Genomic DNA, 13982 nt, shown 5'->3' on the forward strand with positions numbered 1-13982 from the left:
CCTGCTGCCCAAATAATTCTCTATAGGTTCTATCACATATGACGGACAGAGCTCTCTTTGTACTACATGAATATATAAATATGGATAAAATATGTATAAGTATGGAGTAACAGTAAAATAACAAAACCAAAATGTATCCACTTCAGGCATTCCTCCTCCTATTAATTCAGTTACATTAACCTTTTGAAGAGTGCAGTGAAGTCCTTCTCCACCTTTTATTTGATAAATGGTATGTGAAAGTGTTAACGAAAATAAAAGGTTTTTTCCTTATCCTCAACATGAGTGAAAATTGTCAGAATGGAGGTTGCATATTCACCAACTTTTCTGTTTCATTTCTCCTCTGTGCCTAATTGTATCAGCCTAACTTTGCATTTATGTAGTTTTGTGGTTTCCAAACATTTACCTTTATTTTTTTTTTTTATAAAATAACCTGCAGTCACTTGTAAGCTCCCTGATTTCTATTTATTTCATTTCCTACCTTCAGAACCCACTTGTGCCCCAGGGAGCCAAACTGAATTGACTTTGTCCTTAAATAAGGCACTAGAAACAGCTCAGACAAGATGTTCTAAAGCTGATGATCCTTCACTGAAACATTCTAACCACTGTCATCATTGAATGAAAATTAATGATTCAGTCAACCTTAAAGGAAGGATCCAAAAGTAGGCAGTATTAAAAATTCCCTACCTTGAGAGATTTCCTCTCTCAAGGTCTTCAAAGCTCATCCACACCTAAAATGGCCAATCATGGAAAGAACAGGCAATCTCTAAAGTAATAAACAGGTTGTACCACTAATTTGTAAGAGAAAGGCTTTGAAGTAAACTGCTGGAGAAAGGGTCTTTATATCTGAAACCAAAATATAAGCTCTGCAGGAAAAAAAAAACATTTTCATGGCCTGCCTCCCACTCTGATCCTGGTGGGAAGGAAAGACAGTGTTTATGCTTGATATAATCAGAAAGTCTACAAAAAGCCTGTGTTTTACTTCTTATCCAATAAAATGCTGAGATTTGGGAGACATTTTGACAGTGTGTCCTGGTTTCAGCTGGGATACAGTTGATTTTCTTCCTAGCAGCTGGTATAGTGTGTAGTTTGGATTTAGAATGAGAATAATGTTGATAACACACTGATGTTTTAGTTGTTGCCAAGTAGTCAAGGACTTTCAGCTTCTCATACTGCACTGCAAACAAGAAGGTGGGGGCCCAAGAAGTTGGATGGGGACACAGCCAGGACAGCTGACCCAAATTGGCCAAAGGGATATTCCATATGTTATGACATCATGCTCAACATATAACCAGTGGTTGGTTGAGAGGTGGTACAGCTCAGGAACTAGCTGAGCATTGGCTCTGAGTGGTGAGCAATTATGTATCACTGGTTTTGGAAACTCTATTATAATAGATGATGATGATGATGATGATGATGATTTTCCTTTTCTGTCTTTGTATCAGCCCATGAGTTTTAACTTTTTCTTTTCGATTCTCTCCCCCATCTCACTGGGGGAGGGCAGTGAGCAAACAGCTGTGTGGTTGTTTTGGCTGCCTGCCAGGTTAAACCAGGACACAATGAAATGTCAAACATCAGGACAATAGATTCAGAAGGAATTTCTGGATAGACAGGAACAGGAGTTATATTGTTGTACAAGAAACTTATGTAAAAAAATATCAAAGACCAAGCAGAGAAGGAATTATACTGAATGAGCCATGTCCAGTGTTACCTAATCAGGAAGACTGATAACTCAAAACATGCATTACAGTTGACCACTAATAAATAGAGTGAGAAAAGTTTACCAGTCAGGTGGTGGGGGTGGAGGTGCAACTTGTCCTTTTAGTTTATAGTATTCCTCAACTCTTTGGCTGATATGAGAAAGATCATAATGCGCATTGGCCTTCCTCTGCAAGTTGTCAAGCTTATCATAGTAATGACCATAACGGCCATGCACTCTAATACTTCCTGGCCTTTCTGCCATCTTAAATCCGGAGGTCTGTGGCTGAAAATATAATAAAGGATGTAATTTCCCCTATTCTCATTTGTATCAGTACAAGTTTGAATTAATTTCCTGTCCTTCTCCTGAGTCTGAGTTGCATGGTAATACAGGCTGTCTACAGTATAGTTAGCATATTTTAAGCAGCAGCCCGTATTGTTGTGCAAGTCAATCACAGCATGGGGCTTTGTAGTCTGTAGTGTCACTGCCCCAGAATGACTTCATTGTTCTGAAGCCTAAAGCACAGAATTAATTCCAGGAGAGTCTCATTTTGCCATGTGAGAGCAAGGGGAACCTGAGATGTAGTTTTGGGCAGTATATGCATTGACTGCTGCTTTCAAGGGAGTGCTGTGCTACTTCATTTCACCATCTCTTTGATGATGTGCCTGTGGGAGCTTGCCTTTCATCTCTCAAAGTCCTTATGGTGATGAAACATCCCTGTATTTCTACTTTGTGACAAGACTGTCTTTTCCATTTCTCATAAGCACAATGGAGAGAAAGTGATCATCTAGTTACCACTGCGTGATTTAAGTGCGGCAAGACATTCACAAATTTTTCCATGGTGGAAGACTATATGGTGTATGAGAAAAGTGCTGAATTTTGCTTATTTTCTTACATAAATTAAAAATCACCTAAGTATCCCTTCCATAGATGGTAAATACATTAACTATTCCTTTCTATTTTCCTTCTTAGAAACACTGAAAATAGGCTCATCTACCTATGGCATAGTCCAGACTACTGTAGAATATATATTCATATCTATATAAGAATAAAATTTTCCACTACCAAAAACGGTCCCAAGAGGTAACCTCAAAAAGTATTTATCTTGTCCCTCATTGAAATAAGTTTTACAGTATGGTATCCAGAAGTATGGCAATCCTGAGCAATAGGGAGAACAAATCAGGCCATCTAAATAAATATAAGAGGACTGAGAACTGTGACCAGTGAAGCAGGCACGATGGTGACACAGGCCATGAAAAAGGCTGAGGTACTGAATGTCTTCTTTGCCTCAGTCTTTACTAGCAAGACTGGCCTTCAGAAATTTCAGGCCCCTGCGACCAGGGGGGAAGTCTGGAGCAAGGAAGATGTACCCTTGGTGGCAAAGGATCAGGTTAGAGAATGCATAAGCAGACTGGAGTGATGGGATGCACCCACGAGTACTCAGGAAGCTGGCAGTTGTCATTGCAAAGCCACTATTATCTTTGATTGGTCATAGCAGTGATTGGGAGGAGGACTGGAGGAAGGCAAATGTCACTCCTATCTTCAAAAAGGGCAGGAAGGAGGACCCAGGGAACTACAGGGTGGTCAGCCTCTCCTTAATGCCTAGCAAGGTCATGGAACAACTAATCCTGGAAACCATTTCCAGGCACATAAAGGACAAGAAAATCATCAGGAGTAGTCAGCATGGATTCACCAAGGGGAAGCCGTGCTTAACCAACCCAATAACCTTCTACAATGAAATGACTGGCTTGGTGGACAAGGGTAGAGCAGTGGATATTGCCTACCAGGCAATTCCCTTCATGGAGGCTTTTGACGCTGTCTGCCGTAAGATCCTCATCAAGAAACTGATAAAGTGCAGGCTGGATGAGCAGACAGTGAAGTGGATTGAAAATTGGATGAATGGCTGGACCCAGAGGGTAGTCATCATAGTACGAAGTCTAGTTGGATGCCAGTAACTAGCGGTGCACCCTACGGGTCAGTACTGGGTTTAAACCTGTTCAACATCTTCATTAATGATCTGGATGATGGGACAGAGTGGGGCAGAGTGCATCCTCAGCCAGTTTGCTGATAACACCAAACTAGGAGGAGTGGCCGATACACCAGAGGGTTGTGCTGCCATCCAGAGGGACCTCGACAGGCTGGAGAAATGGTATGGCAGAAACTTCAACAACGGGAAGTGCAAAGTCCTAAACTGTGCATCAGTATATGCTGTGGGCCACCCAGCCAGAAAGCAGCTTGGCAGAAAAGGACCCGAGAGTCCTGGTGGACACCAAGTTGACCATCAGCCAACAGTATGTCCTTGCTGCAAAGAAGGTGAATGATATCCTGGCCTGCATTACACAAAGTAGTGGAGGTCAAGGGAGATGATCCTTCCCCTCTACTCAGCACTGGTGAGGCCACTCCTGGAGTGCTGTGTCCAATTCTGAGGTCCCCAGTACAAGAGAGACAGGGACATACTGGAAAAAATCCAATGAATCACAAAGATGATTAAGGGGTGAAGCATTTCTCATATGAGGAAAGGCCGAAAGAGCTCAGACTGTTTAGCCTAGAGAAGGCTCAGGTGGGATCTTATAAATGTAGATAGATACCTGAAGGGAGGCTGCAAAGAGGTCGGAGCCAGGCTCTTTCCAGTGGTACCCAGCGACAGGCCCAGAGACAATGGGCCCAAACTGAAACACAGGAAGTTCCCTCTGAACATCAGGAAACACCTTTTCACTGTGGGGGTGACCGAGCACTGGCACAGGTTACCTAGAGAGGTTGTAGAGTCTCCATCTTTACAGATAGTCAAAAGCTGTCTGGACATGGTCCTGGGCAACTAGCTCTAAATGACCCTGCTTGAGCAGGGGCATGGACAAGGTGATGTCCAGAGGTCCATTCCAGCCTCAACCACTCTCTGATTCTGTGAATCCTGAAACAACACATTCAAAGTATGACACTTGAAACCCTGCAAACTGCTTCATTTGGATGCTGAAAGAATGTGGGAACTTTCCCAGTGTTAATATTAGAGCATGTCTTGTAGATCAAAACACTGCAGACAAAATTCTGCCTTTGATTACAGCAGTGCACAGTGAAAGGAAAGTTAACCTTCCTAACTTGATCCATCTATGTATTTACACAAATGTAACTATGAGAGCCAGTATTATCCATAGGTAGTGTAAGTGATTGCTTGATGGATGCAGTTCTGGGAACTCCACATTCCGTACCATCAGTTAATCTACCGCAACTGCAATAAGCAATTACTGCTGGGAGCTCCCAGATCCTAAATGTGCTTTTCTCTGTGTTCACCAGCACACAAGGCAGTACTATATGCTCTTGAAGATAAAGGTATATAGTGATGCCAACTAAGAGGCTGGACACAGCATAAAGCTGATATCCAGCCTGAGGAAAGAAAGAGGTGGAAAATGAGTGAGGGACACAAATGGTTATGAAGAACTGGGGCTTTCTGCTGTAGGGTTTGATCCCAGTTTGTTGTAATAAGTATCTGAGACAAGGGCAGTGGGTGCTAGTGGGTTTGCCCATGAATGGGCTCTCAGAAGGGCTGAAAAAAGAGAATCAGTGTATTTGCTTCTATAGCAAAAATGTAAACAGAGTTTATTTGCCTTTGTGCAAATGTAAATGCAAAGCATGCCTGACTCCTTTTGTTACAAAGGACTACACTGAAGCAGCCTAAATTCAGTGTTTCCCACCTAGGCTTTCTAAAACACCTCTTCTGAGGCTTCAGCAGTGCTTACCTGTCTCTACTGGCTTATCGCAGGCACTAAGCTAAATTTAATACATCTTAACAAGATGTTTTAAAGGGTCTTTTCTAAGAGCAGGAATTCGCCTTCTGAAGCTGATTAAGTATTACAAGAATGCAGATGTGCAGTACCTCAAAAATAGGCTGTTGTCCTCTTGAAGGAGGTTTCCACTCATTTCTTTGAAATAATTCCTGTTTCTTGACAGGCACCACCATTCCAGATTCTAGAGAAACTTGGTCCTGGACTCTCCTTTTTTGAAGTTTATATGCTTTTTAATAATGAAAGATTAAAAGGTTAAATTCTGTGCTCTCTATGTGATTAATGATCATGCAGTTGCAAACCATAGTAGGCTCCATACATCTAACACTGACAGGTTGGACTAACACTCCTTATGTCCTTTCATTGTCATCACCATCATCACCATACTTCACACTTTCTAGGCATTCTGCCTTTCATTCTTAGAATGACATGCTTTTGAAAATATTATGATTTGTCACACTCATATAAAGTGGATCTTACTGATTAGTTTTGCAAAGCACACTGAATAAAAGGGAGACCTCTATAAACTAGAATGCTGATTTCATGCCAGTACCAAGAACAGAAAACAGGAGGTCTGATTCTTAGGCTCAGATTTCACTGGAGGCTAAGTGTTTACCTGCTTAGTGTTCCCTTTCTAAACCTAGCCCTCAGTATTCTACAAATCACTAGACAATGTTGTAGTACTTGTGAAATTTGGAAAGAAGGGCTGAAAAGTAAAACATTTACCTTACCAGTTCCCCATGTAGGAGAATAAAAGTACACACCATTCCAGTTTTGTCAGTCACTATTTTGCAAATACTTTAGCTGCAATAATAAAAAGTAGGGTCCTTCATAGAATTAAGTCATTTCTAAACGAATTTTAAATCTTTCCTGAGTAATGTCTGTGATAGTATCATGTGTGGGAGATAAAATATATGAAAATCATGAGTATACGACCATAGATTTTTTTAAAATGCCTAAGTGATTTAGGGGTTCAGGTGCCTCTGTCCAAAAGGCATTAGTCCTGAAGGCAGATAAATCTCATTGAAAGTAATTTCCAAAATAACATGGGTTCCTAAACTACTGAAGAACTTTTTTTGGTTAAATACCCTATCCATAGTGTAGTTAGGTAACTATTTTAAAAAATATGATCAAACTACTTTAATACTTCCAAATACAAATTTAAGGAATAATTATGATATACTGAAGAATACGAAATTAGGAAAAGGCTATGCTGCCAGAAACATGCCAGATATTCAGCAGTTCATACAGAGACACCATTTAGTCTTATTCATGTTTTCTAAGAATGTATATATGTAATCTGAACTATCAATGAGCACTAAATCCAAATAGAGTTGTCTCTCACAATTTAATTGAATTTATAATATTTTGTAAAATACATTTTTATTACTTTGTAAAATATGATGGAGCACATTTTGCAAGATTTTTGCATTTTTGCACATGGCTTGGCAAATTAAGGAAGGATGGTTTTCATGTGACAGACCTAAACTGCATCTAGACCAAAGCCTCTCAGTTTTGTAAATTCTATTCATAAAAGAATTAAGATTAATGTTTCAGGACTTTACTATGGTAGCTTTTCTAGCTGAATGTTGCTAATGAGCTCGTCTTAAAGTTGCCTTTTCCTGAACAGGACAGCGATGCACTGTCTGGGGTAAATGCTTCTGCTGTTGTTCTCTCCTCCTCTTATTTTTAATTTTGTGCGAAACTCTCCAAATGTGCAATAAAGACTGGAGAAAGATATAGCTATCACGTATATCATAACTAACAAATGTTAGTGTAGAACTAATGTTAAATAATGTTATTATCATTACCTTGTATCAGCTTGGCTCCAGACTCTGATGCTGAAGGCCTTTTTCTATGTATCACAGTGTGACTGAGTTCTTCCTGTGTTATCCATAAGAAAAAAGGTATCTAATAGAACTGTTTATACTACTTTGATACATATTTTTCTCTCAGCATGCAGCAGTACAGGCACTTACCTCAGGGGGCAAATACCTGAGAACGAGCTTCTGTAAGAAGGGCTTCCTTAGAATAGAACTGATAGATGGTCGATCTCTTGGAGATATTTTAAACAGCTGGGAAATTAATATTCTCAGATCATATGAATAGTTTGGAGACACTGGGTGAAAACGTCCTCTGCAGATCTTCAGCACCAGCTGGTGCAAACTATTGCCCTCAAACTTTATCAATGAAAACAGTAAAAAGAGGACAGTAAGTACCGCTGGTTGGAAATGATGGACTTAAGACTTAGACACTGCAATTTGAAAAAAAGGTACTGGCTGACAGAAGCCCTGTGCTATGCAATCTCTTCACAAATCCTTTCTTGCTAACCATAGCTTGCTGTGGAAAATTAATATAACCACTCTCTGATTGTATTTTCTGGTCATGTTCTCCTTGTTTCAGTTGCATGACTTAGGCGGTCCGATAGCTTTTGTACCTGGAAGAGTTTTATTCATACTCTGTTGTCATACAGTGACACAGACACATTTTTTCCAGAATGAAACATGATTTATATTGCCAAAAGCTGTTCAACTGAGACCTGCGTACATACTGTCTTCACAGTGTTCACCTTCAAAACCTCACTTCACAAAACTTAACCTCTGTGTTCTGTGTCTCTCTGGAATCAAGGTATAATCTTGATTCTTAACAACCGATGCCACTCAGATAAATCAGCCCTCCCAGTTCAGCAGTCTCTCAATATATTTTTTAGGGCCATAGAGAGGCAAAAATAATTTTGAAAGCAAGTGCTTTCTAAAAGTACCATTTTATTTATGGGGCTATTTTGAAGGTGGTGTAACCAAAATTTGACTTAGCTTCACTTACATTTCCTCTACATCAGCATCTAGTCCCTGCCTTCAAATTAAAAAATGGGCAGCAATACAGAATAAAACACCTAATATTCATAAGAAGTAATATTAATGTTTTCTCACTTGGTGAAATACAAAATTTTCCTCAGCAGTATCCCCTTTCTCTCAGCTCAGCACAATTGCTCTCCCTATTAGTGCTGCTCTGCATTTTCCCACATCCAAGATCAGCAAAAGGTCAGCTTCTGCTGGGCCCAGGAACCTGATCCTTTTCCTGTTGTCAGGATTAGTCTCTGCTGTGTTCCCTTCTCCACATAATACCCACAGGCTGAGGATTATCCGAGGCTCAGATCAGGCTGAGGACAACACAGCTTCCTGAAGATGCTATCATCTCAGTTATTTTCTGACATGAATGTGCTTCCAAACACAACAAAACCTTTAGGAAAATGCTTCTGGGGACTCAAACTACTGTCTGGGGAAATATGAGTTTCAAACTCTTTTCTAAGCATAGATGGGTATTTTTAAATAGAAATGAGTAAAACTGTATGCCTAAGGCGTAACCTTGAAGTTTGGCTTTAATTCTTTCCGTTGTTCATCTGTCTTTTGAAAAAGTTTAGTACTTATTAGAGAGCAAATATATGTTCGATGTGTGTATACACACACACATATGTGTATATATATAACTTCTAGCAATACACCATAATACATTGTATTTCAGTATGCACTCAATATGAAAAATTAAACACTAGCAGTCATTCTTTAATATCAATAAATAAGCTGAAAATAATTCTAGCAGCTGACTATGAATACTATTATTACTACAGTTTTTCCAGGCTGTCCACTATCTTTTTTAATAATATGATAATGATCTGATTCTACGGTACTTACAGGATGCTTTAGTGCACATAGCTCATAAAGCACACAGCCAAGAGACCAAATATCTCTGTGAATAAAAATTAAAGTTTCAGGGGAAAAAACTGTAATATTTTCATACATGTAATCAGAACCTCTGCTCAGCTCTCAAATTTATTAACATTATTCCATCACAGATTAATATTGGTGCAACTTTTAATTTTTCTTAACATGCACTGAAAAGAACAATTAAAAATTTCTTTTTAGTTGTGGTACCAATGTTTCCATGATATCTAACTAGGCACCATCATTATCATTGGAAAAGGCACATGACATAAAGAATGCCTGCTTAATATTTCTAGCAGGATGAAGGGCAAAGCTATGTCTGGCTGACTTGATAGTTAAAGAGACAATAAGGGAGTAAACTTGTGTGAATAGCACCTTAGAGCTGAGATGCTACTCTGGGCTCCAGAATATTTGGTGTTGATCACATCCCACACACACAGAAGGGGGTCTAGGGGTCTAGCCCACTCAACTCTGGACTTTTCAGTGCTTCTCATCTGGTATTTTGTGTTAAGCCTGACCAAGCCTTTACAGTTCTCAGACCTATTTCTCTTTCCTGCAGGTGGCTACTGCAAAGTTCCAGAACTGCCAACCTAGCAGCTTTCACTTTAGTGTATTTTTATAAATCACAAATGAGTGTATCAAAAATTCATAAACTTGGAACTGAAAAGATCCATACTTGCATTGGTTATCACACGTTGAAAACACAGAGATAAATTTAGTATTTAATGGAGAACCAGATAAAGCAAAGGGAAAAAATCAATTTTACATTTCACGCTACTACTAATGAGGAGTATTAAAAGAGAATGAGAGTAAACTATAAATTTCAAGTACAAGTAATTTTATAAAAACAAAAATATAATTATATTAAGCCTGTAAATGAATCACAACAAATTCATGATTACTATGCTCTGGACACTGTCAGTCAAAATACAACCAACAGTGTTGTATAGTATAACACAGTTGTTGCATACGATTGATGCACCTAATTATTGTACACAATAATACAAAATTTCACAAAGGGTGACGTGAAATTCCTGACGCCCTGCAGAAATACTGATTTAAACCATGATATTACTAAATAAGTTTTCTCATGCCTGCATGCCCTCATGCACAAGCATATGAAGGAAAGACAGAGACTTACGTTTTATTGTTATATGGTCGATTTTCACAAATCTCAGGTGACAGATAATATGGGGTCCCTACACAGGTATGGGCAAACTCCATAGTGCTAATGAAACACAATGAACAAAAAGGTTTACACACTGAAAAACTTTACAAGCAATTGAACTAAAGACTATCTGCCCCAGGTGAAAAGCCCATGGGGGACATTATTTCTGCTCTCCAAATAGTTGAATAATGGAACATCCCAAGAAAAACTAAAGTTCTGTGTAAAAATGACCAACTATTTTAATAGTGGAGAGTGTTTGCACTTCAACAGAAAGCACGAGAATTCTCTTTTCCCTACTTTTCACCAGCATTGTAATCAACATTTGCAAGGAATGTTTATCAGTAGCACAGAATTATGGAAGCTGTCAAAGACACTGCAAAATAACAGAAGTCTCCAACACACTCACTGAAGTAAGAATATGGGAGGTGGCAGTCAGGCACACAAGCGAGAAACAGTGGAAGGAGGAAGTGCTGCACAGAAACTAAAGGAGGAGTACATTAATTCTAATCCCATCTTTGGTGCTGACTTGTGAAGGTGCAGCCAAGTAGAAGCAGTTGGATTCACTTCACATGTTTTTAGATATCTACTCAGTAGATGTCATCAAGAGTCACTGGGAAGTGACTGTGAAGTCAGTGGAGAGAAACAGGTACTCAGAAAGTGTGATTCTTCTTACTCTAAACTAGATGTCAATGAAGTTGTAAGTTACACTCTTTATACAGTATATGAAGTCTGAGTGCCAGAGGTGCCACAGACACCTAAGAGCAAGTAAAAGTATTGGACACTATCTTGTACTTTGGAGAAGGGAAATGAAAATGCCTTTGTATACCCCAGGGGAGGAGGAAAAGAGAGCCTGAGAAACTTAATCCACTTTTTACATGAGGAAAATTACTATCAAACACCAATTATTTTGTTTTATAAGCCTATTAAATACTCTTTAAAATGTCTGTACTTGGACATTGAAATTCTGAGGTTTACTTCCTATCTGCTATGTACTATTCTGCTGCATAGGAGGAACCCTTAAAACAATTATCCCCAGAACACTTCTGAAGGCAGGCACTTACTGCATAAATATTTTACATGTGGAGAGTTGAGGCCCTGAGAGTAGGTCTATGCTCCACAAAGGAACACACCACAAAGGTACGAGAGCTGGCAGAGACTGCAGCTACAACAGGGACATTGCATATCCCTGGAGATGAGCGGGCTTGGATCAAGGTACTATCCAAACACCCTAATCCAATATACTCCAACTCTCAGCAAGACTTCCTAGCTCTGACGCACCACCGAACTTGCAAGGTTATGTAGGCCTAAATCCAAAGCCAATCTGATGGGGCTTTGACAGAAATTACATGGGCTGTATGTCCATGTGAAAAAAGCATAAAGATGCCTAGTACATGTACACAGTTAAGTACATCTGAAGTCTATGTTGGTTGAAGTTATCTGTTCTCTTTACTGATGCTGTGTAGACAGAAATGTGGTTAATCTTACAATGACTTAATCTAGGGATAGGAAAAGTTGTAAAAAGTGAGTTACAGCAGGTAGAGTACAAAGCAACTGAGAAGGACTGATACTAGAGGGACAATCTGCAAAATGATCAACAGACGAAATTACCTTTCCACATAATACCTAATTAAATTGTGGACCTTCTTTCCCACAATATACTGCCAAGGTCAAAGATAATCAAGTGGCTCAAAAAGAGATCAAAGTCAAGCATTGTCCTGTTGTTAGCATGCCCCTTGGCATGTTTTGGCCACACCAAAAAGCACTCTCCTAGACAATACCTGGCCACTGTGCAGGATAGGCAAGCCTTGTCCCCAAAGTCAGTAAAGAGAAGGCCACACTCTCTGGGAGAACAGAGTTTAGTCCTACAGATGCAAGCCATGCTGTGCCATGCCATTTACTCTCAGGCCCAGAAAGTGGGTTCTGGCCCCTTTTAAAAAGTTAATATAGGCACAGTCTTGGAGGACACACAAAGAAAATCTGTACAATTTTTTTTCTAAGTTTTTAATGCTTTTCACTTTCTTTTTTTATGAGGCACCAGCAATTATTATCAATAGCTGCAAGAGCAGGAGCTGCGCCTCCAGAATCTCTTTATGTCAGTTCGACAGAGAATATGGAAAGTCTGGGGCTTTCCCACCCTATGTCCTAGATATAACAGAAGTTCAGTTACTAGGCTAGATACATCTGTGGTTTCATGCAGGATGGCATGTTTTAGGTTAACAGAAAAAAAATGTACTATCAGACCCTTTGTATCTCAGACCTCTTGAACAAGCACAATCCACAAACAATTTGCACATTCAGGCTGCATTCTGAACATTCATAAACAGACCAATTTGGTGTAGGTCACAGACTAATTAAAAAAGGTGCTTACCTGTTCAACTGTCTTGCTATGCCAAAGTCTCCAAGCTTTGCTACCTCTCCATTATTGCTAAGAAAAATGTTCTGCAAATAAAAACACAACTGGTATGCGAAAACAAAACATGGCAGAGCTTCTTAAGCGTATGTTTTACAAGACAAAATTACTCCCTCTCCAGTACCAGTTTTACTACCTGTGCTTTTACATCTCTATGTAAGATCTTCTTGTCGTGAATATGCTTCAAGCCCAAGGAGATCTGTACAAACCAACTCAGAATCTGCAGTGAAAGTTAAAGGGAACAGATATCTATCAATTTGTGTGACTCTAATGTCCAATGGGGCATCTTACCAAAATATATAAAATAAAGACAACGATGACATCTAAAATATTTAGAGCATATACAATAGAAAATAGTAAGAAATAATATTTTTAAAATTAATGCCACAGACTTTTTCTTTCCTTTTTTAGTGCTATTACAAAACTAAATGGAAATAGATACTTGCTCCACTTTCCCCATCAAGTTTTCACTGACTGTGACAGGACAAGTACTTGAACAAGGACTGAAGAATCATGTCAAAAGACAGTGTAACTACTAGCCCTTTATTTAGCAATAAGCGAGTTCAAATAACAACTAAGACAAAATTGGAAAGTGTCTTCTTAACCCTCAGTAGCGGAAGTCATACCATCCAGTTATAATATTTGTAGTCTTACTGAATGTGGTCCAGAAAAACACAGAAAAGAAGCATGAAGGACTGAAACGTGGTGAAAGAAGGGAGCTATGAAGAAACTTGCATAAGGAAGCACACAGGTTTATCCTTTATCCTTGACCCAGCACAGGTCTTAAACATATATTTAACTTCAAATATACATGTGTTTTATTGAATAAGGGCCTTTGGACTTAATTCAGAAACAAAAGTACAATGTGCTTATATGCTTCTCTATTTAGGAAAATTCATGGTCATGAAAGACTTTGATTCAAGTAATAATCTTCTATTTAGTAATGCTTCACATTAAGCAGATGATTTCCTGAATAGGGCTGATGCCACAAATGAGGCTTTCTTAGCCATGCATTTGAAAATATAAAGATAACATTATGTTAAATTGTGCACTTTGCTTTCCTTTCTTGATTGGCAAATGTATCTTTAGTTTCTACAATCCATTCTTCTATCTGTACTTCCTTTGCCTTTCTTTGGATATGTATTATTCTGTCTCATTGTCAAGGGGTTTGCATGTGTTGGTTCTCTCTTTTGTGTTTTCATGATCTGTG

The 13982-nt window shown here is 39.0% G+C and overlaps 1 protein-coding gene across 3 annotated transcripts in view; it reads right to left on the reverse strand.

Annotated features, from left to right (window-relative positions):
* The window catches only part of NEK5 (NIMA related kinase 5), a 29909-nt gene that overhangs the window by 11282 nt on the left and 4645 nt on the right, over positions 1 to 13982 (reverse strand). For all 3 annotated transcript variants that reach the window (XM_054845703.1, XM_054845720.1, XM_054845712.1), the window contains exons 4-11: positions 12909 to 12992; positions 12731 to 12801; positions 10336 to 10422; positions 9165 to 9219; positions 7452 to 7652; positions 7284 to 7356; positions 5565 to 5701; positions 1782 to 1981 (exon numbers count right to left, since the gene is read on the reverse strand). In XM_054845703.1, coding sequence (XP_054701678.1) covers positions 1782 to 1981; positions 5565 to 5701; positions 7284 to 7356; positions 7452 to 7652; positions 9165 to 9219; positions 10336 to 10422; positions 12731 to 12801; positions 12909 to 12992 — 908 coding nt within the window. The remainder of the gene's footprint in view (positions 1 to 1781; positions 1982 to 5564; positions 5702 to 7283; positions 7357 to 7451; positions 7653 to 9164; positions 9220 to 10335; positions 10423 to 12730; positions 12802 to 12908; positions 12993 to 13982) is intronic.

This window comes from Grus americana, chromosome 1 (assembly GCF_028858705.1).
Source record: "Grus americana isolate bGruAme1 chromosome 1, bGruAme1.mat, whole genome shotgun sequence".
In the NCBI taxonomy this organism is placed as follows: domain Eukaryota; kingdom Metazoa; phylum Chordata; class Aves; order Gruiformes; family Gruidae; genus Grus; species Grus americana.